Source organism: Calidris pugnax, unplaced genomic scaffold (assembly GCF_001431845.1).
Source record: "Calidris pugnax isolate Ruff unplaced genomic scaffold, ASM143184v1 scaffold42, whole genome shotgun sequence".
NCBI lineage: Eukaryota > Metazoa > Chordata > Aves > Charadriiformes > Scolopacidae > Calidris > Calidris pugnax.
In genome coordinates, this window is record NW_015090920.1 from 4728726 (window position 1) to 4755041 (window position 26316).

Genomic DNA, 26316 nt, shown 5'->3' on the forward strand with positions numbered 1-26316 from the left:
GGCAGCTTCATGCCTTACCCTTCAGCACAACCTAACGTTGACTGAATTTATGGTTATGTTCAAACTTCTGTAGAAATACCAAAATATCCCATTAACTGTCACATATGGAACAGCACAAAATGATTAACGGCCCAAAAGCCTAATGAGAAAGTAAATAACATGATTGCCAAGAGGGTTACATGATCAAGTTAACTAATTATCAACAAGTTTCCCAAAGGCAGAAGAGCTCTGGGTAGGAATACAAGGGACTCAGTGGAGAACACCTTGTTCACTCTCTACAGAAAAACTGTCCAAGGGAGAACTTGCACAAGAGTCGTCGTCTACGTTGACACCTTGGGTATCAAACCCATAGGGTCAACTTGGTGGATGCTGCTGGCACGTACTTTCTGGGTCTGAACTACCCACTTGCATGGTGCTGCTGGTACTTTCTGGGTCTGAACTACCCACTTGCAACACTTCATGAGACCTTACGCTACGTTCTTGATCCTGAAAAGGATCTTGGTTTTTGTTACTGAATAGGAACAGGTTGCATAAATGAGCTGCCCTCCCGTTCTGCACCTTTAAAACATCTACTGTACACCAGCCTGATAAGGATCCTCATATGAAAGAGATCAGATTTTATGTAATTCTCATTTTGCTTAGAAGAAATTGATAGTTGCATGCAGATGGAATACATTGCCTTAGAAAACAGTTTTCCAAGAAGCACTGTCCTTTTCCATTTTGATTTTTTTTATGTACCTTTTACGGATGTCTGTCTGTACTGTAGACAAGGAATTCTTGTTTCTGTTGTGATCTTTAACTGAGCAGAAAACAAAATACTGTGATAGAAATGCCAGTTCACTATTGAAATTGGCTTTTTACTGCCTGTTAATTAAAACCAAAGCGTGCTATGCTTTTTGGCATCAAGTAGCTGATCGTTTTTGCACTTAATACTCTTTGGGAAGTAACTGTTCAGTTAGCATGTATGAATTGTTTCCTGCTTTAAAAGTCAAATTCATGGTGTTAATTTCATTCATGGAATGCCATGTCAAAAGAGAACTATTCAGCATCTTAAACTGAAATTTGAAAAATTTTGTTTTAAAAGAAATTACTATATACCTTGGATTATGAAATAATAATATTTTCTGCCTTTCCTGATTGCCCCCTCATATATCACAGTAGAATACAAATTTCTGAAGCATTAATTTTAATGATCCATATTGTATTGTGATATTTCAAATCTGAGATACTGAAACGTAGTTAAAAGCCTTTTGTGAGGACTTCAGTTTTCAGTCCAAGATGTGATTTTACCAGAGCGTGCCCCTTCTCCACACCTTGCCTCACGGTCTGCATAGCTTTCAGCATTAATTCTGTAAATGAAACAGGGATTTTAACAAGGTGGTATTTGTTATAATATTAAGATGTTAGGGTCAAAAATCATATTTACTACTATGGTTAACTGCTATTAGGTTTACAAAAAGCTGTCTTATTTTTTCCTATAGCCCTTTCTTTTCTGAGGACACATTTAGACAATCACCGTTCACTTCCAACTCAAAAGATCACCTGCCTAATGAAACTACTCTTCATGGAAGGACGTCTGCACCAGGTCAGATACTTTTTTTTTTTCTTTCATTACTTCCAATTAATATATCTTTTTTAAATTTTCTTACTGTGAATTTCTTACACCACCTGAACAATGCTCTTAAAATGCAGTTTGCTGTGTTAAAAGGCAACTCTCTCACCATCCCAATGAGTGTTTATTATTAAGAAGAAAATGAAAGAAGTTAGATATTGCTGAATTATTTGTATTAATAGTTTGTAAGCTACTATTTCCACGTACAAGAATCTGTAACAGATTAAACCCTGAACTGGTTGACAGGCATTTTTTTTTTGACAGCTTGGGATGTATTCTGCATTAAAATGGAAAAATACACACATGTAACAATACTATTCAAGGTGGCACTGAGCACATGCAAAAACTTGATATGTGCCTTTACTGTTCTGTTGAAAAATAACTCGTTTGCTAGTTCGCTGCTATCTGTTCTTAAATTAATAGCTCTTGGGTTCTAAAGGTCAGTAATTACACAGCCAGCCATAGGGGGGGTTATTCACCTTTTCTTAGCAATCAATAAAGTTTTGGGCACGTTACTGCTAATTTTCAGCTATAGACTGTCATTTAATTTACAACTTAACAGACCCTTCATTTTTTTAAATGCTTGAGTAGTCATTTGACAGCTTGTGAAGTGGCAGATGAAGTTAAGAGCTAGATGTTGTCTAAGGGTAAATATGCATAGCAGGAAGGAGGAGAAGTTCTGTAGCACAAGGACACGGCTCTTCAGGCTAGCCACAGCCACGCTTTTGCAAGGAAGCAGTGGATTTTGGATTTTTGAGTGAGGTGAACCAGCTCAGGCACTGTGCTTTTACGTATTAAAATGTAAACCAGGTTAGCACTTCAATCCTGGCTTTTGACCTTGGCATAACATGGAATATGCATATACCCAGATGAAAGATGAGAACTCTTAGACTCCTCAGGCAGTGCTGGATACCTCAGAGGACATGGCCTCTAGCAGCAATACTCTTACATCATACCAAGATGAATATATAAGAATTTTAATTCTTTCTAAGACTTCATTCTCAGGCCACTAAAACCGTGGATGGGGTTTGGTGACATGTTTAATCTTCTGCTTAAATCATGTAAAGTACCTAGTTGGTTAGGACATCCTGGCGTGTTGGAATGAATTCTGAGGAACTGGGGTTTGTGTGTTTCTGCTGTCCCATATTCTGCCTTATGGACTATAAGTATTACCTTGATAGGTCTGTGCATTACAATACATATTGCTCTGTGATGATAAAACTCTGATGTGCAATAGCAGCATGTATACTGAAAATCAAAAATGCCAGTTTCTGCTTCATTTTTATTTTTGGAACAACTCTATCGTTCCAAATATGTTGATTTTTCTCAGCTTCATAATAAATTCTTGGACCTGAAGCGCAGCTTCACAGTAGCACCAGGAATGTGATTTAAATTTTTAATCAATTACAAATGTGATATTCATGTAAAAGAATAGCAGAATACCCACAGGTAGATTTCCTACTAGTTTCAGCCTTGCAAGGAGAAGTAGTCTATGAAGCTCAGAAGAAACTTTATCCCTGTAGAGAGTGACATAAAGGAACGATGGCAAACCATTGTAAAGGCCAACTGGGTGTGTGGTGTCCCATGGATAAATGGTGTGTGTGCCTTCCCTGGAGATTTGTTTTGGGTTACTTCATCCCTGAAACAGGATAGTAAGAAATAGAAAAAGAACAGCATAAGAAAATGACATGAAATTTCCAGTCCACTGTCATCTTCACGTCATCAACTAAAATCCAAGCAGATTAACTGCTAGTGGCCAAGAGTGTTCATTAAGCAGTGTCCATATCCCAAAACGCAACTCTGTGCCACTGCCACCACAGCTGGCAGAGTCTGATGGGGAAGCGTGGGGTCTGAGCTGCTGCTCTCTGTGACCAGGCTTGACTCAGGCAGGCACAGTGACACGAGGAAGCCTTCACTGCCAGCTGGTCTAGGTGGCCCTGGTGGAACCACACGCACGTAGCGCTTCTTTCCAAGAGAGCACCAATATGGCTGGTTGTATCCCCAGGCTCCTGCCAGCTTTCTGTCTGCAGACTCCTTGGCACCCTAGCTGCAGAGGAATTGGGAAAAGTGACAGGAACAGAGGACAGTAAGATATCTCATGTGTCCAATTCTTTTCTATAATAGGTAACAGCATTATGTAATCTTATTCATTATCAAGATCTGTCTTAAACCTCTTGTCATTATTTGTATGAGGACACGGTTTCAGAAGCTCACCCCTTTGAAGGGCTGGGACCGCTCTCTTTTCAGCCTGAATTTATTCACAGCGAGTTCTACGCTTGTTGTTTCACCAATGTTGTCCTTCAGTTTTGATCATTCTTCTCCCTTGTGATGTTCACCATCTGATGTGCCATTTTACATCTCCCTAATCCTGTCTTCATTTTGAAAAATTAAGCCAGCCAATGTCTTTCAGTGTCTTCTAGTATAATAGGGTTTCCATTTCCTGACTGACATCATAGACTTTTTCTGCCTCTGTTTAGGGAAATTAATTTCTGCAAATATGAGTAGTCGGAATTATATATGCTATTTTACAGAAGGTCTTACCAATGACTTTTTCAGTGGCATGCAATCTTCTATATGTATATTGGAAATGCCTCTCCTGATTAATCACAGTCTGTAACTACAGCATGCTGATGACTCTCAGTTCATTTGCTAATCAAATAGTAACACGTTTTTCTTTTCCTTTACAATTTCAGCTGATGATTTCAGCATGCAACAGAAATTCTTGCTCCTACTTTCTAGACATATGACCTCATAATTTTAATTGTTTCATTTTACTCTAGCTCTGAAGATTATTTCTTTAATACTCTGAAATTGTTGACACTGCATAATTAATACAGTGCTGGGGTTTTTTTCTACAGAAGCTATTAAAGGGAACTTTTAAGCACAGTTTGTCCAAAGTTCAGTCCTTGAGAATTCTTCTTAGTGGTCTCTTCAGCACAAACTGCTTCTCTTCATAGTTTATAAGAAAATTGCAAGATCAGGTATTTAAGAGGAAGAGGACTCTTTGCAGGGCATTGAGTATGCAAGATCCCCAAGGAGTATGAAATAATTAGGAAAGACATATTAAAAAAAACTAACTAAATAATAACATAGTGATGGATTTAGCCTGAAATGAGGGTGCAGTAATCTTGATCAGCAGCAGTATCACTGGCAGGAGGAGTGATTCTCATGGAGCACCCAAGGCAATGACACTGAAACCTCAAACAACTGTCAGGAAGGTATTCAACAGCCCCACAGAAGCTGTGGTGACTCCTTGATAATCTGTGGTGAATTCTTAATATTCTGAGAAGGGAAGAAAGTAATTTCCTCTAGTACGTAGTTCAAAAGTATTGGATAGGTTTGGGAAACTACCTCCCTTGCTTTTTAAGGTATTTTGTATGTTAATAACCATACAAGGTTAGTTGTAGTTACATTACTCTTTTCTGTATTACTGTTGCTGTCCAAATAAGCTCTTTTATACTCAAAAATTGTGATAAATAAAATAGTATTGATGTCTACATCACTCAAACACGTTTTGCTCAAAGAACACCATAGTATCAAAGTCATATCTAATATAAAGTAATACCCAAAACAACTCAATAATTTCAGCTGCCCCCTATAATAAAAGCAAAATTACCTTTTTTGGCCTAGCAAAAGGTAGGGAGAAGAAATGAATATTTTCATTTCAAACAGTCAATTTAAAAGGGAATTTTTATCTTCTGTTTTATAAGACTCTTCTTTCTTTGACAGAATAGAGTTTAGTTTTATGTCAGACTGTATAGCTCAGTCCAGATCACTAGATAAATTAAAAACTTGATCTTAGGCTGGTGTTCCTGACCCTTAGCCAATCCTTAATGTGTTTTAATAGTTTTCCAGTATCACACGGACTCATTCCGTAAATCAAACCTGCCTTCATGAAACCCAGATGAGTGATACTCACTATTCCTTTTCCGGTCAGTTCATTAATATTGGTGAAGACTCCAGCCATGGGTTTTTGGGAGTATTTTGTCTCTATGTATATCTGTGTGTAGTATAATAATATTTCATTATTTTCTCTCCTGTTCACCAAGAACCTGATATGCTCCTTCATTTACATTGATGCTGCCAAATACTGGAACAATCACATCTCTAGAGGGTTAAATTTAAAAAAAAAAAAAAAACCTTTTTTTTGTGAAAATTTACTACTTCTTGCAAAACTGTAATTTTTATTGTGGTAAGTGAATTTCACATGGCTAAAAGAGACTTCTGGAACTGGAGGATGTAGGTTTTAGGGAGTTCTTAGTCCATGAATAGCCCTAGTTTTTAAATTTTGTCCATTGTGCCAGAGCTAAATTTACCGGTGTATTTTATTTCAGTGAAATAAAGCCAATAACACTTCTCAAGTCCTCAAGTACGTTTTTGAAAATACATCAGAGCCTTTTGTGTCACTGTGTTTCCACACCCTTTACTGACCTGTAAGATGACACATGGGCCATGCTTCCTCTTCAGAAATGTCCAGAAGCCAATATTGAACCAGTAGCATGACACTTGGTTCTGTAGAAAATTGGAAACATGGAAACAAAGGGCAAAAATTTTGGATTTTGGTACTGTCAGTTTTATTTTTATTGATGATGTAGTTAGTGGGAATTATCCCATATTTATGTTTATTGAACCAAGGTAATAAGTGCAGCAAAGATTCCCGTATGTTTGAAACTCCAGGACTATTCAGGAGATGCCCAGGTTTCCCCTGTTGCTGTTGATACACACATCCTCCTTCTACTAATTTTCTCTGCAGCAGTAATTCCACTGTAACTTTAATATACTTAAAGGGGAAAATCTGCCAGTTCCCTGGGCCTCATCTTTGCACGTTCTCCAGCTCAGCAGTGCTAACATTTGTGTGGCCACATTGTAAGCCAGATCAGGGCAAGCAGAGAACTAATCTTTTTTTTTTTATTTCTAATAGTTTGTGGGACTGTTGGGATGTGAGCAGGATGAAGGCAAGGCAGTATCTTTTGACTGTGTGAAATTCCAGCATTTGTGTGAGATTGACGTGGCTGTGACCACATTTAATCTTGTTTACTTTCTTCTGTGACTGTAGTTGAAAAATACCTCCTGAGGGTTTAGAGTTTTAACTTGAACACGATAAATAATCAAGCTGTTTATGTTGCACAGATACTACCTTCTTGAATATGAAGTATTTTGCATGTGTATTCTTTCCTAATCCCTTTTAAAAGATGCTTTAAGGTCAATGTACCTCCTGATGTTGTAATTTTGTGTGGCTTAAAGCATCTATAAAGTAGATAGGAAGAGTTCTTTCTGTCCAACCTGCAAACTTGCTCATTCATATATACTATTTTCCAGCAGTATTCATGCTTGATTCTGGTCTCCTATGCTCAGCAGCAAATGAACCTTCCGCAGTCATCTACAGCAACCAGCTCTGAAGTTTAGGTCATCGCTAGGTTAATTAAGAAAGTCAGGGCTTTAATAAATTGAATAGGAGGTTAGAGTGAATTTGACGAGAGTTTCCATTTCTTCACAAGTTGCCAGTGACAGTTTTCCTTCGTGGCCTCTTTTAGGCTGCTGCCAAAGACTTCCTGCTTTTAACTTACCTCACCTTGTCCCTGAGACCTCTGTAACTGCACTGCAGAAGTGAAGGGACACCTTGAGGGTTTGTGTGTAGGGGACTGTTGGCACTTCTGTCACCCTTGGAACATGTGCTTAGGCCTTAAGGCACAAGCCCTGAGGATTTCTGCTGAAGTGATCAGCAGTGAAATGTTGGCATTTAAATTGCCCTTGTATAGCTTCCCAGGTATGTACCCATGGAGTTAATTAGAACAATTCACACCTTCTTATGGTGGTTGTTTGCTCACATCTGCCAAAAAGCCTCTCTCTTCAGATTGTGGGTAGTCCTCTGTTTACTTTAGGAAGGCTTTCTTCACAATCCTAGATGCCAGAATTTGTAAAGGAAAGCTAGGGGTTAAAAGCAAAACTGCAAGCAACTGATTCCTAATTAATTTAGGGCAGCAGAACTTGTGGGTTATTATTTCTGGGAGAATCCCAGAATGGTTGAGGTGGGAAACTTAGTTCCACCCCCTTCCTCAGAGCAGTTAGGCTGTTGCTCAAGACTGTATCCAGTCAGGTTTGGAGTATCTCCAGGGATGGTGAGTCTTTGGGCAACCTGTGCCAGTGTTTGACCAAGCTCACAGTAGAAAAAGTGTTTTCTTACGTTTAAATGGAATTTCATGTTTCAATTTGTGCCCTTGCCTCCTTTCCACTGCGCATCACTGGAGAAGGAATCATCTTATTCCCTGCTATCAGGTATTTCTATGGATTGGAAAGATCGTGTTTCAGCTTGTGCCCTTGCCTCCTTTCCACTGGGCGTCACTGGAGAAGGGCCTGGCTTCATCATCTTATTCCCTACTATCAGGTATTTCTATGGATTGGAAAGATCCCACCAAGCTTTCTCTTCTCCAGGCTGAACTGAGCAGTTCTAGCTCTCTCAGGCTCTTCTTGTGTGACAAATGCTCCAATCCCTTAATCATATTTGCTGGACTTCAGACTTCTTTGGAAGTCTAAAGGAATATTTCAAGATCCTGGCAGCGGTTTCCATCCCTGTGATGGAACAGCAATTTTTATTGCCAATGTAGTTGCAGAGGGAGTGCACATGCACATGAATTGACTTATATAGTGCTTCCCCCCCTCCCCAGCTTTATCCTATTATTAGTGCTTATGGTCATTTTATTTGCTTTCAGTTTTGGTCTGAATTATGAGCTCTGCCCAGCCAGGACATTAGATATCCCCTTCAGTTTCTTGATGATGAGAGTGCCTGACCCCTATTGGCTTCCTGGCAGGGTGGAAAAGCGTAGAGTGGCACTTAATTCACTGCAGAAGGCATGCTCCATCAGGCACTCAGCCCTGGTGCTCATTTCTATCTCAGTATCTCTGTGAAACGTGCTTGTTGTGGAAGTGGTGCTGGAGGCAGATCCTCACGGCTGCCATCGCTGCCTGCACAACACAACGGTGGGTACTCACTGAGCCTTGCACAGCCTGGTTCTCTCCGTCCTCAGAAGAAGCACCCATTTAATTTTCTTCCTCTTCCAGTACCTGTCTGGGGTAAGATTCAATCAAATACTCTTCTTTTTGTGTGTGTGTGTATGCATGTGTGTGCACATGTACGTTTGTGTAAAAGCCCATGCAGATGCATGGATACTGGAGAGATTCCTCTGGCAAATCCAACCTGTACGACAGCTTCATAGGCAAATTTTTGTGACACGAGTGGCAGATTGATTTGAGTAACTGATTTTAGTTCCTTATCTCCAACATGCATTTTACTTCCATTCTTCACAGAAAAAAAGATGTCTTTTGGGTGCACATTGATTGGTGTACACTCACTTTCTTTGTATTCTGTAGAAGGCTGGGGACTGTCAGCCATCGTGGTTGCTCTCTGAAGTCTGATAGAGAGAGAGGGAGCTGGCAAGTTGCAGAAAGTGATTCTAGGGAGGTGCGATAGTTGGACTGCTATGGAAGTGGGCTGTGCTTAGCATAGTTCTCCAAAGCAAGACAGATTTTTGCAGAATTTGTTCAACATAATTCAGCGCTAAACTGTGTGACAGTAGCTCTGGCTCTAGTGTGGTTTTTATATCTTGCATCCTGTCTTCAGATTCCCTGCTCGTCTGCCTGGGTGCAGCCTCCTTTCGCACCCAGCTGCCTTGACAACCGCTTTGCACTGCAGGCATCCAGCAGGGGCTTCCAAATTTCTGGTTCGTTTAATGGCATCATAAACGACGTGGCTGCAACTGATGACATTTCCCTCGCAGCTTTTTCTGGTCTGCTGCCAAGCAGGGTTGCATCTCGTTGTGTGTGTGTGTTGCAGGTCTGTGATACGGTCATAGAGACTATGTCCCGAGCTGCCACACTGTCTTCACAACTAACCAAGTCCCTTTTGGAACAGAAAAAATTATTATGCAGAACAGGCCATTTCAAATCAGCAAATAGTCTCTTGCTCAAATATGTGCAGTGTGTTCTTTGGCTGAAATAGGACATGAAATGTGCAGCACGTGTGCAGTTGTACACGTTTTAATTGTTCTCAACAATGGGTATTTATTGGCCATTCCTACAGCAACCCAGGGGAATGTGACCAGATCCTGCTGAGGAACACGGGAAGCTCCTGGTGAATTGGTCAGTCCCCCTCTCAATCCAACACATGCTAAATAGTAGGATTTTGCATTAATTGTCCTGGCCATACAGAGTTCACGTCTTTTCCTTGTGAAGTCACTGCACTAATTATTTTGCCAATTATTTACAGGACCTTCAAGATGAAAGGTGTTAATTAAAATAGACAAACAGAAAGATACACGTTCAGGTCCATGTCTAATGGCTGTCTTAAAAGGCACTTGACATCCATCTGAAAATTTGTGATCCTTGTTTTATTATGGACTGCCTTTATACAAGGTAACTTTTTTCCCTCTAATACTGCGCAGTCTTCTCATACAAGCAAAATATTTATTTTGATTTCATTTCCCTTTTATGTTTGTTCCTCCTAAAGCAGGATCAACCTCATGGTAAAGGGCGGAAGAACAAAGTAATTTTGCTCGGAACGAATACCTTGTGGTTTCATTCAGAATAAACCCAAACTAGACCCCATTCATTAAACCCAGCAAAGCAAAAGCTGTTAAAAAACACCACTGCCATCAAATCCAAAGCAAAATGGTCAAAGGTAACTGTTTCATCCCACATGGAAAAATAAAACTTAGCAATTGGGTTTTTTACCCTTTCAAACAAGGCAGGTTTTGGCGTCTCTTATCATTTTTTTGGTAGGTTTTTAGTCTCTAATAGTTATTCAACAGCAAGTGATTTTTTAGAAAAGCAAAATAACTGTTGCTATCAATATTTTTAAATAAATATGTAACGCAAGTGGAGGTCAAATTTGAGAAGGGCTTCTTGAGCAGAAGTGCAGAATGAGAAACGTGGGGTTTTGCCTACCTTGTCTTCTGCTGGTGAGTATTTCCCAGACAACACAAGGCTGTCCAGCAAGTTCTTGGGACCTCTGTTTCCATACAGGTGACAGAAGGCAACTTGGTGAGGAATGACCATGAAGTGACAGGATATGTTTTTTGGGAAAAGAAGAAGGGAAAACAGCAAAACACCAGCAGTTGGCTTCAGGAAGGACAACTGTAACCAACCTGGAGATCTGTATGGAAAGAACCCTTACAGTAGTTGTTGCCAGGTCCTTACAGAAACTTGACCTCTTGAGTTGAGTGAGAATTTTGGCACTGCCTCCTGTAACATGCTCATAGTAAGCAGGGAGACCAAGGGAAGGTACAACTATAATTAGGTGTTTAAGTGTAGCTGTCAAACCCCAGGGACCACGTGCAGTTCTGGAAGGGTCTGTGCTTGCTCTCGTATTAATTAGTCCTTTTATTAATGTCGTGGATGATGGAAAAGAAAGCGTGTTTATTAAATACCATGGTCATACCGTCTGTGGAGGTGCCATAAGCACTTTGTAGGACAGAATTAGAGTTCAGTCTTACTTTGAGGAATTGAAGAAGCAGCTTGGAAAATAGTAGCCCATTCAGTGAGGACAAAATTCTGTGCCTGGAGAACTGATGAGCACCAGAAGGAAAGAGGAGGGATGAATGCCCTGGCAGTGCAACTGAAGGGAGGGATGTGGATTAGTCTTGGTCAGACAGTGTGTGTGGAGCTGACATTGTGTGCGTTGCAGAAAGGGCAAACATCCGGCTGAGATGTCAGGAATGTTGTCTGTAAGGCACATGTGGTAATTGTGCTTTGCAGCTGGAGCCCTGAATTTTGGGCTTTGTAATGCAAGAACAATGTGGAGGACAGCCGTGGTCAGAGGTTTAGAAAACATGAGCTGTATGTAAAGGTTGGAGAAATTGTATTTATTTAGTCTGGAGAAGAAAAGAGGGGAGACATGCTAATGGTATTCAAATATGTAAAATGACAGCTTTGAGAGAAAAAGAATAAACCTTGCCTGTGTTCGTGTGAGCAGAATAAGGAAAAACAGGTTCAGAGGACAGCAGAGGAGATTTAAGTTAAACACCAAGGAAAACTTTCTAGCAGTAGGACTGGTTTTGCACTGACACAACGGTCACAGGAGGCTGTGGAACCCCTGTCGTGGGAGGGTTTTTACACAAGTAAGTTAGACAAGTGCCTGTTGGGACTGATGGGTACGTTTGGTGTGTGACCAGGGGGCATCCAGGCGAGGGAGAGACAAGGTGGCCTCCTGAGGTGCCTCCCAGCTCTAATTCTGTGATATCAATTCGGTAGCAAAGCTGTAATAGCGATTAAATAACCTCCTGAAAGAGACTTGCTAGATGAGGCTTTTGGTTTATAAATGCTCAGCATGTCAGCATGCTGTCTTTTAGACTCTGCATCTTATTCAAACCCATCTAAAGTTTCATATCCTCCTTTGTCTTTCTTAATATCAGAATCTTTTGTAAAAGTGAACGTCAGCATCGAGTCCTACTGTTTCCTGAATGTGAAACTTTTCCAAATCCAAGCTCAACATGAAATAGAAAGACAGGTTTTTAAGTGACTCTTCTCACTTTACAAAAGGAATTGGAACACATCATTCCTCACACTTCCTTTTAGAGTTACCTTGGAACTCTCCAGTCCTCACCTATCTTATCTTGGACAAGGTTGTTTTCTGCAGTATTTGTCTGCCAAAGAATGAATTAAATGCAAAATTCATCAGGCTACTTGGACAGCTGTATGTATTTTTTTTTTAAACAAAACCCCACCATTGTTTAAAAATGATCTAAACAAAGCTGGGGAGGGTTTTTTCTTCTACAGCACGATTTTGGTCAGGGTATAAATTAGTCCTACTGGTCGCTGGGCTGGTTTAGTTGAGTTTGGGGCAGTGGTGGTGCTGAGTGGTGCCCTGCAAATGCAACCTGAGTGTCTGGGAGAGCAGTGCAGCAGGAAGGAGAGGATGGTTTGCAGGTGGATGCATGTGCTTGTGGTAAGAGAGGGAGCAAACAAGAGAAGTAAAGCTCTTAAAGAGTGAGTTAAGGGCTTCAAGGAATTGGCAGGTTCACTCTTTATCGCTTGGAGAATCTGCAGTAGAGGCAGTAAGGACATTTCTTCCCCAGCAGCGACGACATATCGTGAAAGGTGGTGCCCTTCTCTGGCAGCTTCTCTGGCACCTGAAACATGGAAAGGTGGGTCTGGACGAACGTTCACCGTTACTTTCATCTAGTTTTGACTCTTGTGTTAGTTCAGTCAGCACAGGAAGAGAGGCTCAGTCTGAATTTGGGGCTGGTGGTGCTGAGTGGTGCCCTGCAAATGCAACCTGAGTGTCTGGGAGAGCAGTGCAGCAGGAAGGAGAGGATGGTTTGCAGGTGGATGCATGTGCTTGTGGTAAGAGAGGGAGCAAACAAGAGAAGTAAAGCTCTTAAAGAGTGAGTTAAGGGCTTCAAGGAATTGGCAGGTTCACTCTTTATCGCTTGGAGAATCTGCAGTAGAGGCAGTAAGGACATTTCTTCCCCAGCAGCGACGACATATCGTGAAAGGTGGTGCCCTTCTCTGGCAGCTTCTCTGGCACCTGAAACATGGAAAGGTGGGTCTGGACGAACGTTCACTGTTACGTTCATCTAGGTTTGACTCTTGTGTTAGTTCAGTCAGCACAGGAAGAGAGGCTCAGTCTGAATTTGGGGCTTTATTTTCCATTCCCCCACCAAGATTTCTGGTCACCAACTTGCAGTTTCTCTAGTACGGCAGCTTTTGCTTCACTAAAAAGGATGCAGAAGGGTGAAAAGCAAAAATGTAGTCCAAAGGCCAATTTGTCTTTACTTGTATCTGAATTCTATAGTATTAGTGGTAGCCTTTGCACAGTGCCCTCGTGTGTTACTACCTTCTCTATATGAAAGAAAAGCCACTGTTCCATGTGAGCTTGCAAGTGGAAATTGGCACATTGACAAAAATAAAAGGAAAAAAAGGACAATTTGCACGTGCGTGGTCCTAAATGTGCACAAACGTCTCAGATTTTTAAAAGGGTTTCTTAGGAAGTGTGTCTTAAACAGAATTGTAGGAAGGAAATTAAAAGGGTAGAAATCTATCTGCATTATGGAAATTAATTAATTGTGGTTTAAAAAGAACAATAGGAACAAATTATACTTTCATAAGTTCATATAACTCAATGTTGTAACACCCAAAATAAATGTTATAAGCAGTGTAAATGGCTGAGCTGAATGTGAGGGCTACCTGCTTGGAAGTGAATTGGAGAGAGATTATGTAAATTCCTTATAGCACATCTGAAAGTTACCATAAAGGTATTTTCAGCAGGATATTCTAGAATTATATTGAAATAAAATATTTTATGCAAGGTTAACAAAGAGCACATTATCAGGTTTTTCTCTGACAATAGGTGCAGAATTTAACTTTCATTTTCAATAGCTATTATTTCTAAACAAGTCAAAAAAGCAAAGTTAGGATGGGATCTCTTTGCTCCTGAAAGGACTGATTGTTCTCTCGGCCAGCGATGATCAGGTGAGCTTTTATAAATGCTTCTGGGGAAGTGGAATTGTTAATGCTTCCTATCCTTTTTTTTGCAATGTCTCAACTCCCTCAGTGGAAAAAAATAAACCAGTTTCTGTCTGGGCCATATTGCATTATTTCATCTCTGCTCATGAAACCAAACTGAGCTCCTTCACTGTGATACCTGTGACTGATGGAGGAACTCCTGGAGCCCGTGCAGGCAGCTACAGGGACCATGACTGTGTCTTTTGGGGCAGTAAATTCACAGCTCAGGGCTTTGCATATGTTAGGAATTTTACATTGTTCTATTCTTTCTTATTGCATAAGGAGTTAAGTTACCACCAAGACCATGCTGTTTATGCTTGCTGCTTTGTGGATAATACAAGCTGCAGCTCCAGCCACCTTGCACAGAATTGACATAGACTGATTCAAGTTTTGACCTGGGGGTTTTCTCTCTTCTTGGTTGTTTCTTAGGTTTTGAGCATAATGCAGGCAATAAAAGCAAATCTCGAAGCTTTATAATGCAGATGGAGGTTATCACAAGCCTCACTGTTTGCTCAGAAGTCTTGTGTTGTATAAGTGAAGTTAAAATAGGTGTTGGTTTTGATGCAAAGGTAGAAGGTATGGAGTGGCCTTGTGTTTTGAAGTCGGTGTGTCCCCGCCTTGTCTTTGCCCTGACTCAGGTTTTGTTTTTCTCACCCTGCTTCTGACTCTCCATTTTTGAGCAACAGGCTCATTCTTAGCAGTGAAGTGGGCTTCCCTGGTTTTCCATGTTCCTTGGTGGAACGTGGCATCTTTAAAAGGCATCTTTAAAATTAATCTTTTATTTGTTTTCATTCTTTTCACAAACCCTGAGATCTTTATCTCTTCTTAGTGGCCTTTTCAAGTGTTGCTGCCTATCATTGCACATTTGGAATACTTCTGTGCACAATTCTAATGTTTCTTTTTGTGAGTCATGCAAGCTCTTTATTGAAATATTTTCAGCTTTGATGATTGATGTTTGTAGAAAGAGCATCTTAAGCACCATGCTGCTGATACATAAAATCACTTGGCTTCTATTTTCTTCCATAGCAAGGATTTTAAATTATCATAACATTACTGCTTTTTATGATACTCCATAGTAATGTTAGGTATTTGTGAAAGCATTTGACAAAAAAAAATAGCATTAGTTGGTTAAGTTTTTTGTTTAGCAAGGAGACTTCCTCTGCTTCCTCTGTGCAGTTGGTCTGTCATTCAGACTGTCTATGTGTGGTTTTTCAGGACTTGGGAAACAAAAACTACCTGTCCCCCTCACAAGTGGAACTTGGGTTCTTTTATTTGAGCAATATTTTTGTGTTAACTTTTATTGTGGCCAGCCCACAACACACAGGAGGGCACTTGGGTTTGTCTGAGCAGATGCCCCTGTATTGGTATTAAAGGGGGTGGCACTGACTGCTTTCAATAGCTACAAAAAGGCATTAAAAAAAAAAAAACCACCACGAAAGAGTCAGGCGAATGAGCTCACAATTTCAGCTGCTGATTGAGGTAAATTAAAAAAAAAAAAAAAAAAGTTTTCTTACTTCTTTTTTTTTTTGTGGAGAATATAGAAAATATGCCAAAAAAACAGTTGCTTAGGCTGAGTCTGACTGAGTGGATGAGTCTACTCAGAGTAAAAGATACATCCTAAAATAAGACCAGGCAGGTTGCTGTGATGCTGGCGGTGACAAATGAAGACTGCAGGACCACTCAGGATCACAGGTACCTTAGATAAGTTGTAAGACATCTCTTCCTCGGGAACTACAGTACCTGGAAGGATTCCACTCTTTTATTTTAACTGACTTACTAGAAATAAGAATTCTGGTGCTACAAATAAAACCTTTGTTGAAAGTAAGTTGGGAAGGGAGTAAGATATATAGTATTTGGAGCGCTGCAATTCATACAGTCAATATATTGTGAAGCTTGTGAGCCTTTTGCAGGTTTTTGGCAAACAAGCTTGCAGCAGAGCCTTAATTACATATTTCACAAAAGGAGTTCTCAATTGTTAAATACAGTGTGCTTGCCAGAGGTGATAGATGAACACGTAAGTGGAAGGCTCCAAAGCAATAAAATGCATCTTTGATGATGGGGACGCTGCAGAAAGTAGGAAGACATTATAATAACACAGATGAACGCAGACAGAAGGAGGAAAGAAAATTTCTTTGACCAAATAAATGTTTTTAAAGCAGTGCTTGGGTGATCGCCAGACCTGAATACCTTGTTTCTGAATAAATGATTTTTTGGGCTTTTTGTCTTTCAGACATAACAAAACATAAATAAGCTTACAAATGGAACAAGTTTTTGTGACATTCATACAGAGCTGCATGCAGTATAGTTACTTCTGGGGTAAATGTGGGGTACTTTAAAGACGACAAAGGACAGATGTGCAGTAACCCACTTCAGGCTGGTAGTAACCAAAAGTTATCTCAAGACCATTTTATGTCCTAAATCATTCAGAGCAAAGTGAGTTGCCTTGCTGTGGGACATCTGCACTACTGGTAGCGTTCGTCCTCTTGCCATGAGCTTGTCAAATCCTGGTTACCTTGTCCAGCACTGTCTCTGTGTCAGTTTATTCATGTTCTGATTTGGTGGAATTTTTTAGATGCATTCTCCCATAGGAACTTCCTTCTGCATCTCGTATTCTTCACATCAAGTTTTATCCCCTGGAGTACGAGGAGGGAGGTACCACACACTTCCTTTCCTCTTGTCCTGTATCAGCTGTCATCTACTGCCCACTTCACCTCTTCTTCTGAGTTTGGCCACCTCTCCCTCTTGGCTCTCAGCCTCACCCTGGGTGGCTATTCTGTCACCAGATCCTCTAAATACTTGTTTTCTTCATCCCCTAACCACCAGTCTAACCACCACTCTCTATTTTCTCCCTTCACAGGATTTCTGTTCATTTCATTTTCAAAATTACGTACCTGATTTCTTCTTGACCATCTGTGTGGTGTGGAACTGTCTGAATAACCCCAAGTATAAATGTGACACACACTTCCAGAAGAATGGAGAGAGAGTTAAGGCTCATCAGCACCTCTTACTTCCACCTCTTTAAGGAATAGTTATAGTACAGGGCAATCTATTTAATTTATATCTGTAGGATTCTATGTGACCATAAGGATCTGCCCTTCTGGATTTTTGTTGCTTCTGAGGTCTATGGAGGTGTGAAGATGAAACAGAGAAGCAGCTGTTGAAGTGAGTTAAAGGATGTGAGAGCAGACAGTAAACCAGCAAAGGTTTTCAGTTAGCTAGTGGTTTCATTCTTTCAGTATTAGTATAAAAATAGAATGGTAGGCCATGTGACCGTAAGGATCTGCCCTTCTGGATTTTTGTGGTTTCCGAGGTCTATGGAGGTGTGAAGATGAAACAGAAGCAGCTGTTGAAGTGAGTTAAAGGATGTGAGAGCAGACAGTAAACCAGCAAAGGTTTTCACTTAGGTAGTGGTTTCATTCTTTCAATATTAGTATAAAAATAGAATGGTAGGCATGGCATTGAATAGCAGATTAAAACATAATGTAGTATAAAACACTGTGAAACAGTAATTGAAAAATACAGATGTTAAGTAAAAGAAAATAAGTAATCAAAGTACCACATACCAGAGTCCAAAGCTGGGCCCTGGGGAACTTTCTGTGTGTGACAGGTACTAGTGGTCACCAGGCTGATTTGGTGACTCCAGACAGTTACTTACCTATTCAGGTCACACTTTGTTCTCTTCTTCAGTTACAGCTTCAACCACATATGGCTCTTTCAGTGTTTTTTGACAAAAGTCAGGCTAAAGGCTTTTCAGAAGGGGTGGTTAATGCACTCTCCAGATTGATATTACCAGTTTGGGGATAAGAGGGAAAAAAAAAAATTAATCACTAGAAGTGAAAACTGTAAATATATGCATGTTCAGAATTAGTTCCAACAGCTTAGGAAAGGAGTAAATAATAACTCTCTCAAGCTGCTGGGCTTTGTTTGCCAGAAATGAATCTATTTGAAGGGGCAAGAGGAGGGACAGAAGAATATTTCTGCAGTTGATGTCCACCTCATCCTCACCTGAGGGAAAATACAGATAGTGATAGCCCGGGCAGTTTCTAACCTCATCTTGGCTGATGAGCTTTACGCAGCTACTCGTTAGGAAGGTGACTTGGGGTTAGTAGGGAAATGATAACCAGGGGGCACAGCAGGGCAGGAAAGGTGTCCAAAGACACGTATTTCACTGGATTTCATTGAGAATTGGCTTTTACCTTTACGTTAAATTTTTAGCTCTTTAAGATATTTATGCAAAATGATTTCAAAATTATTTCATTACTAGCCTGTAATAAACTGAGTTTTAATCTTTCTATTACTTGTTAATGATGTACTGGAGAACTTGGAGGCCTTCCATTTTACTAACCATATTTTGTTTTAAACTCCAAAACCCATAGAGAAATGCAGTCTATTACGTAATAATTGCAATATTATTTTGTCATGTATGCTTGTCTAACGTGGAAGTTTTGGAATTTGCTGTGGACTATTCATTTAAAGCAGAAATCTTACAGTAAGTCGTCTTTTCCCCCCCTTCCATTTTAGTACAGAGATGTCATGGTGAAAGATTTCTGTGGGACATCTCTCACAACGGAGATTTATTATTTAACATTAGTTGGTCTCAGTCCATCTTTTTCCTGGCCACTGTGTAAGGTATCCTTAAAGGATAACGATGCTTAAGTGTCTTGATAGAGTGCTTTGGGACCCACAGAGAACGCTGTTTTATGGTCTCAGAACTAGTTTTATGGTCTCAGAGCCACTGGACTTGTACTCACTTTGCAGAAAACACCATTCCCTGATATTAATTAGAGCCCAAGGATTGAATGTGGATGGTGACTCACCTGATTCTTCGGGTCACTGGCCAGGTCAGTTGCTGGGTATGTTCTGGGAAGATTTCTGGACACAGAGCTCCAGTCTCCGGGCTGCAGACAAAGCTGCCCAGAGGGTAAGGTGGGTGGAAGTAGGTGGTTTCCCTTGGAGCTGAGAAATCTTCCACAATCCTCCATAAGGTTCTGAGGCTTCTATTCCACCAGAGACCAACTCTGGTTTGCCACAAACAAGCTAAGCAGCTCACCAAATAGAAAAAGCACTTTGCTACGGAGCAAAGATTCAGTTGAAAGAGAAGAAAGAAGCACTGTAGTTAGGACTCCAGGAATAAATCTTAAATCTTTAAAGTAAATAGAGGTGCTTTCAAAACACCTCCAGTATCCTCTTTTGCATCAATGAAAGTACAGTAAATAGAGGTGCTTTCAAAACACCTCCAGTATCCTCTTTTGCATCAATGAGAGATATGCAGCTGCTTTGCAAAGGACTACCTTTCACCAGCCTCAAGATAATCAGAAAGCTGATATTTTTCCAGCTTCCCATGAGCTTCCCAGAACTGATAGCTATAATTCCACCATAGGGAAGAGGATATTGTATTTCCTCTTCTGAAGAGATAAAAGAGGGCTGATGACTAATGCTGAAGTGAATTGTTAAGAGACTTATTTACTTAATTGAGCCTGCTTGTTTGGTATGTGTCCCAATTAAATCATTTTTGTTGTGACCGTATTGAAGCAACCTACACCCTTTTGACCTTTTCTTATAATTATTACCATATTCCTCTTTTGAAGCACTGTTTTGATTACGTACTCAAAAAGCTCTGCTAAAATATCTGTAGCATTAGTACAGAGTCAGACTTTTCCATTGTTTTGAACTCAAGGATAGTAACAAAAAGAATCCTTTTTTAATTGCAGTTCTTGGAGGTTACTGGTCACAGCCATTAGAGGGTGGGGAGGTCCTTCCTTTTTAATGTCCCAAAATGACTATTTTGAATAGGCAGAACTTGTTCTCTAACTAGAAATTCTTTTAAGAAAAATGTGTTGTTGGCTGGTAGCACTCAGAGGTGCCTCGTAATTCCTGTGGTGTGCTTCATGTTGCACATATCACAGGTTCAGAGGAGAAAGCAACAGCAGCTGAAAAGGGGCTGGCAAATACGACCAGCCCTAAACTTGCTGAGATTGCGATGTGGAATCTCTGCCCCAAATGAGGCATTGTTTTCATTATTGCTGAAATTAATTATAGTATTTGACAGCTCTTTGCCTAAACAGCCGTGGAGCTGTCTGGACACCTCTCTGTGAAGGAGAGACTCTTTCAGGCACAGCAGTCAAATGTGCAGTGGTAAGTGACCGTCAGTGAGAGATTACCTGTACAAGGGAGGTGTTTATTCCTCGGTGCTTCCTCAGATGAAGATTTTGCTGGTTTGTGCCAACCTCTGCGATAGTAACTTCCACTCAGTAAGACATTTTTGTACTCCTGTTCTCAGCTCCTCTCCTTCTCTTTACCTGAAAGTCCCAGCCAAGTGGTTTTCCTCCACCACGGCACGCAGACCTGCCCTGGTGGAGCTGGTTCTGGCAGTATCGGTTCAGGTGCTCTGCATGTTGTATCTTTCATTCCAGTGGAATTAGGTCTTGTACCAAAAGTAAGTCTTAACACCAAACCCCCCTTACTGTTGTATTTGGAAAGCTGCTGAGTACCCTTCAGTTTTGTGCATCTCTTAGAACAGCGGTCCCTTCTCCTCAGGCAACAGGACCCTTGCAGAGAATTACTTCTTTACACAAGATTTGCTGATACTGTTCCTCCTGTTGAGCTGAGTAGTGTCACTGCTGTCCCCAGGCTCCACTGGCTCTCTGCTGCCTTCTGTCCAGACCAAAACAGGCCATGCTTTTAACTTCTTGAAGCACTGTGTACCTTTTCTTCTCTTCCTCATTCCCAGTCCTTTTCTCTCTACTTCCTTACAGAGTGCTGTCATGTCTGTGTTCTATGCTGTGTGGAGTTTTAGTATCGCAGACTCTGGTTCTGAAACAGTTAAAAAGATTTCTTTAAAGATAATGGCTTGCTCTGGGTCTCAGTATTTCAATGGATGACCCTGTAAGGTGCTGGGGATTTTGATGCCTGGGGACAGCAGGAGAGCTTACCTTAGATGGCACCCACTCGCTGGCGTGCTGTGTCCTCTTGGTTTACCATTTGTCTGAGCAATCTTCTCTTCTCCTTCACTGTAAGATTGCTCACGTAGCAAAAACCCCTGCGTCAGGAGAAAAGAAAAGGTTTGGAAATCATCCTTCAGCAATGAATAATAATCCAGTGTAAAACAGACCACCATCTCAGACCAGGCCTTCTTCATGCACCAGGCAAAGGTGGGCGATGGAAAAAGCCAAAGGAGTGGTCTCTCCACAAAAACAGAATAAGAAGTTAATGCTTTATCCTGCTTGACTTTCTCTCTTTACATAATCTGGTTTAACTCTTGGAATATGTCTATGTCTAGAACACTTTGACTACGCCTTCTGCTTTAGAGTACGTATGAAAGATGCTGTGTGAAAGATTAATTTCCTTTCCATCGTCAGGAGTTTCCTTTTTTTACATGAACTCATGTGCCAGATCACACAGCGTGCGGCCGAGGTGTTGTATTTTATATGACACCTACAGGACTCTACTGAATGAAACCTGCGAGTCTTCAGGGTTCTTAAAATATTACTTTCTGTTTATGTGTTTTTTGGCGTAGAAACAGAAAAGCTGGGGCTGGAGGTGGGAAATGGATTGCCATCTTGGAAATTTAACGACCAGCTCTTTCCCTGTGACGTGTGTGGAAAAGTGTTTGGTCGCCAGCAGACTCTGTCCCGGCACCTCTCGCTGCACACAGGTGAGCCCTGCTTTGTGCCTGGCTGTTAGAGCACTCAGGGAACCTCTTCATGGTCTGTTTCAGTGGAGGGAGAAGAAGGGAAGCAGAAGAACATGAAGGCCTTGCACTTAGAGCAGAGCCACGCACAGAAACAGGACAGAATGTCAGAGGGGTGTTCAGGGAGTTAACTAACGTTTTATTTCTTTACAGCCTACTTGTAATTTATCTTAATAAAATGAGTAAATTCAAGTTTGTCCAGGTTCCACTAGACCAGCCGTACCAAGCCTGTTATTGGAGTTCTGAAGAAACAGCACAGCCTTTCCTTCATTCATCTGATGAGCTTTTTGAGTCACCCAAGAGCAAAAGATTTGGCCTTGGTCTTTCAGATCTGGTGAAACGGAAAGGATTTAATGTCTGTCATTCATCTTTGCTCTCATCGTCCCGTTCTTCTGAGAGGAAGAACAGGATGTAGAACATCTTCCTGTTCTACCCCATACCAACTTCCTTAAAGTGAATCAGCTTCAAATCAACTGAGACTAAGAGAGTTTTTCGATGGAAGGTGCACCTTGTTGGCCTGCTGAGGTGCACTGCGCAAAATAAGACTTGAAAGCAAGAATTTGTGATGCAGTGCTGGAAAATATGGTTGGTATGATGCTAGTGTGTGTTGTACCATCTAGTAGAGCCTTGCTGAAAAGGTTCAAATGCTCTGTTCTGTGGCATCGTGGGGTTTCCTTAGCCCTAAGCTGCTCTGTTGGATACCTTTCCCCTAACCCTTGCAGCATTTTATTTCAAATTTAGAGCAGCTCCCCAAAGGGAAAGGTTGTAAAAGCTGATGTAATGTTTGGTTATTTTAATCAACTCTTTGCAAAATAAAGCCTGGCACATATGAGAAAAATGTGCTGCCAGGATTTAGAAATGTTTAATTTAAACTGTTGGTATGATGCCAGCGTGTTGTACCATCTAGTAGAGCCATGCTGAAAAGGTTCAAATGCTCTGTTCTGTGTGGTTGGTATGATGCTAGTGTGTGTTGTACCATCTAGTAGAGCCTTGCTGAAAAGGTTCAAATGCTCTGTTCTGTGGCATCGTGGGGTTTCCTTAGCCCTAAGCTGCTCTGTTGGATACCTTTCCCCTAACCCTTGCAGCATTTTATTTCAAATTTAGAGCAGCTCCCCAAAGGGAAAGGTTGTAAAAGCTGATGTAATGTTTGGTTATTTTAATCAACTCTTTGCAAAATAAAGCCTGGCACATATGAGAAAAATGTGCTGCCAGGATTTAGAAATGTTTAATTTAAAATAGAACCCTTTTGGTTTTCAAACTCATGATGAATTTGTTTAATTTTTTCAACTGTTCTTTGAGTAAGTTTTTCTCATCAGTTTGTGTTCTGAACTGGCCTAATGATGCAGCGTTCCCTTTCCTCCACACCCTCAGATTTTAATACAAAATCATCAACCATCAGTTGTCTCCAAGTGATCACATGGGCAACCTCAAGAATAACTGGACCCCAAAATCAAATAAAAGACGCTAGGTCAAGGAAGGGGTTGTAGGTTATTGACCTGTTTCTCTACTGACTCTGCTGCAGTTCTCATAGCACCAGTTGCCCCAGTTTTCCAGTTTATAAAGTTTTGTATTATCTGACTACAAATGGTAGAGCAAGTTAAAAAACCTGGCCCTAAACTAACTCCAGATCATGTTGGGGTTTTTTTTTTCTGACTAATTGTTGTGGACTCTTATAAATTTCCAAAATGTCAAGCTTCCAAAGTACCTCATGCTGAAAGCTGCTGGGAGAAACCCAAAGGAATGCACACTTGCTTATTGGCAGCTTTTAAAAATAGCTTGCTTTGAACTGAAGTATACGCTGAAGGTTTTCTGTTTCTTTTTCAGAAGAGAGAAAATACAAATGCCACTTGTGCCCCTACGCTGCTAAGTGCCGTGCTAACCTCAACCAGCACCTGACCGTGCACTCTGTGAAGCTGGTGAGTACAGACACCGAGGACATCGTCAGCGCTGTCACTTCCGAAGGCAGCGATGGGAAGAAGCACCCTTATTACTACAGGTGAGGACCCGGACAGGGGCTGTGCACCAGAGGCTGCAATCTGAGTGTCTTATCTGCCCGTTGAGGAGGTGCCAAGGGGCACCTTTCTGGTGTTGCAGGTGGACAAGGGCTGTGCACCAGCTGGAATCTGAGTGTCTTATCTGCCTGCTAAGGACGTGCCAAGGGGCACCTTTCTGGTGTTGCAGGGTGGAACTGTGATGAAAGTGTTTGTCTTGCCCGCGTCTGACTTAGGCTAAGCGGCAGAGCCCAGCTGGCTGCCTCCTGCTGTTTGACTTGGCTGGCCGTTGGGAAAGACTCAAGGGTTTGGTGTGGGGTTGTGTTTTTTTTAAACAGCTTTGTGAGGCAGGTGGGCTCTTAGAAGCCTCTTTAACTTCTTCTGCAGTGTTTGTTTAAGTTTTGTGTTGAGAAACATCGCATCCTGTACGCAGATTCATGGCAAACCTAAAGCACAGTGCACTCTGACAGCTCCACTGTTCTCAGCCAAATCCACAAAATCAAATAGTAAAGAGTAATAAGAGTTGTTACATTGATATACACATTTCCTCCATTTGCTAGAGGTATATACATTCAGTGACCAACGTGATAAAAGAAAGAAAACCTCTAGGAGAATTTGCCTGAAAAATTAAAAGGAATAACCCAGATAAAACGGATAGTTGGACATTCTCCATGTTGTATGCACTGTTGTGCCCTCTGCAAACCGTGATATGCACTCCAGTGGCCAAGCAGATTACCAAATCACTCTTACTTTTAGTCAAAGTGCCAAGAGCAGATTTAATTACAAAATCATAGAACTAAGAAATAAATGAGACCTGCTGGATTAGATTATCTAGTCCATCCCCCTGGGAAAGCAAAACAGTGCCCTAGAGTATATGCCTTTTTAAATGTTTTTGGTTTGTTTTAAATGTTAATGGCCTAATCAAAGCAAGAGGAGGACTCTGCAAAGAAAGTTAAATTAAAGGGTCCTTTCTGTCACCTCTCAATATCGCTCTGTTTATGCGCTGGCTGTGAATTCTGTATCCCTGCTAATTATTTGCATAGCTAATGACTGCTGCTTTCCAGTCAAGCATAAGAGATGTTTGAACCCATTTTTACTTGCTTACGCTGAAACCGCCAGGCAGTTTTGCACAAGATCCCAGTTTGGCATGGGAACCATTCCAGGGCTTGCAAATAACTCCTGGAGTGTGCAGCAAGCTCTCCGTTTGTCAGTGTATCAGCCGTACTAAACATCTTGGCAAAGCTGCCGTGCCTCTTATTGCCCAAAGGAATCGGCTAGGTGATGTGCAGCATCTGGAATCTGTAGTTTTTAATTAACTTTATGATTATTTAGCGTCATTATAGCATGTACAAGACTGTTGCACTGTGCCTGCTCTTAATCACGTTGGCGTGGCCATCAGTTCAAAGGCAGTTCAGCAGACAAAAGAATGTTGCAGTGAACATTCATCAGCGCCGAAGAGAAGGAAGAAATCTGTGCAGCGAGGTTGTTTTTTTTTTTTCCTTCCAAATTCAGGGAAAGGCAACGTGCTTCCGTTTGCGGTTTGTTTTTGTAATGTTTCTTACTCTTGAATTCCCTTCTGCCCACAGCTGTCACGTGTGCGGGTTTGAGACGGAGATGAACGTCCAGTTTGTCAGTCATATGTCCCTCCACGTGGACAAGGAGCAGTGGATGTTCTCCATTTGCTGCACGGCCTGCGATTTTGTCACTATGGAGGAGGCAGATATGAAGGCTCACGTCAACAGCAAGCACACAGGTGACGATCCCTCTCTCCCAACTGCACTGATCTCTCTCTTCCTTGCTTTTGAGGTGCAACCTTCACACTTCCCATTAGCACTCTACTTTCACTGAAACGCCTGCTAATTAAGGCCTGATCTCTCCAAGTTGAAGTGAATTGGACTCCAGCCAGGCAAATAATCTGGTAGCACAGATCAATTTTCAAGCTTAGCGACATAAATGAAGCACTACTTAGCCCTCCTCCTTCCTATTCCCCTTATCCCCCAGATGCCCTCCCCTGTTGCAGTCAGCGTGCTTTGTTTGTTTTTTCTGACTGATTTACTATTTCATCAAAATCCTGGTTTGACTTCAGTGACTAAGGTGACTTTGAGGGCTAATTGTGCATACCTGGCTGTAAGTCTGAAACACACAAGATGTTGAGCTTTGCTCTTCAGTGTGTTTTGCCTCCACAGTCTCTCAGTTTGGAATGTCACGCTGATGTTTAGTTGCCACTGCGATCCGGCAATACCATAAATGTAACTTTATACTAAATAACAGAACAAGTCGCGCGTTCCCTCCCTGTCCCTGTTCACTTAATAGCCAAAGATAAGAGCAGTAGCAGTTTTCAAACAAGCTTCATATGCTTAGTCCGACTAAGGCAGTCTGGCATGATTTTAGGGGAAGAAAAATTAGAATCCTTTTAATTAATTTCTGGTTTTTGATGAATTTATCTTCTCTTTTGCGGCCTCATACTAACAATTGCGTTGACAATACTGAACCTGAGTTGCATCCAGCGCAATTTTTCCATTGCT

The 26316-nt window shown here is 41.2% G+C and overlaps 1 protein-coding gene and 1 long non-coding RNA gene across 3 annotated transcripts in view; one reads left to right on the plus strand and one right to left on the minus strand.

Moving 5' to 3' along the window:
* Positions 1 to 26316, plus strand: part of ZNF827 (zinc finger protein 827) — a 127224-nt gene that overhangs the window by 95254 nt on the left and 5654 nt on the right. The window contains exons 8-11 of the mRNA XM_014949965.1: positions 1482 to 1585; positions 21627 to 21764; positions 23625 to 23796; positions 25378 to 25544. Of these exons, the coding sequence (XP_014805451.1) occupies positions 1482 to 1585; positions 21627 to 21764; positions 23625 to 23796; positions 25378 to 25544 (581 nt within the window). The remainder of the gene's footprint in view (positions 1 to 1481; positions 1586 to 21626; positions 21765 to 23624; positions 23797 to 25377; positions 25545 to 26316) is intronic.
* LOC106892640 lies at positions 7926 to 21132 on the minus strand. Of its 2 annotated transcripts, none has more exons than XR_001412918.1 (4): positions 21043 to 21132; positions 20272 to 20923; positions 17766 to 19180; positions 7926 to 9509 (listed from the first exon to the last, which is right to left on the minus strand). It is a non-coding gene; the product is annotated as an uncharacterized LOC106892640 (long non-coding RNA). The 2 variants fall into 2 exon arrangements; XR_001412919.1 differs by lacking the exon at positions 7926 to 9509 and adding an exon at positions 13105 to 13133.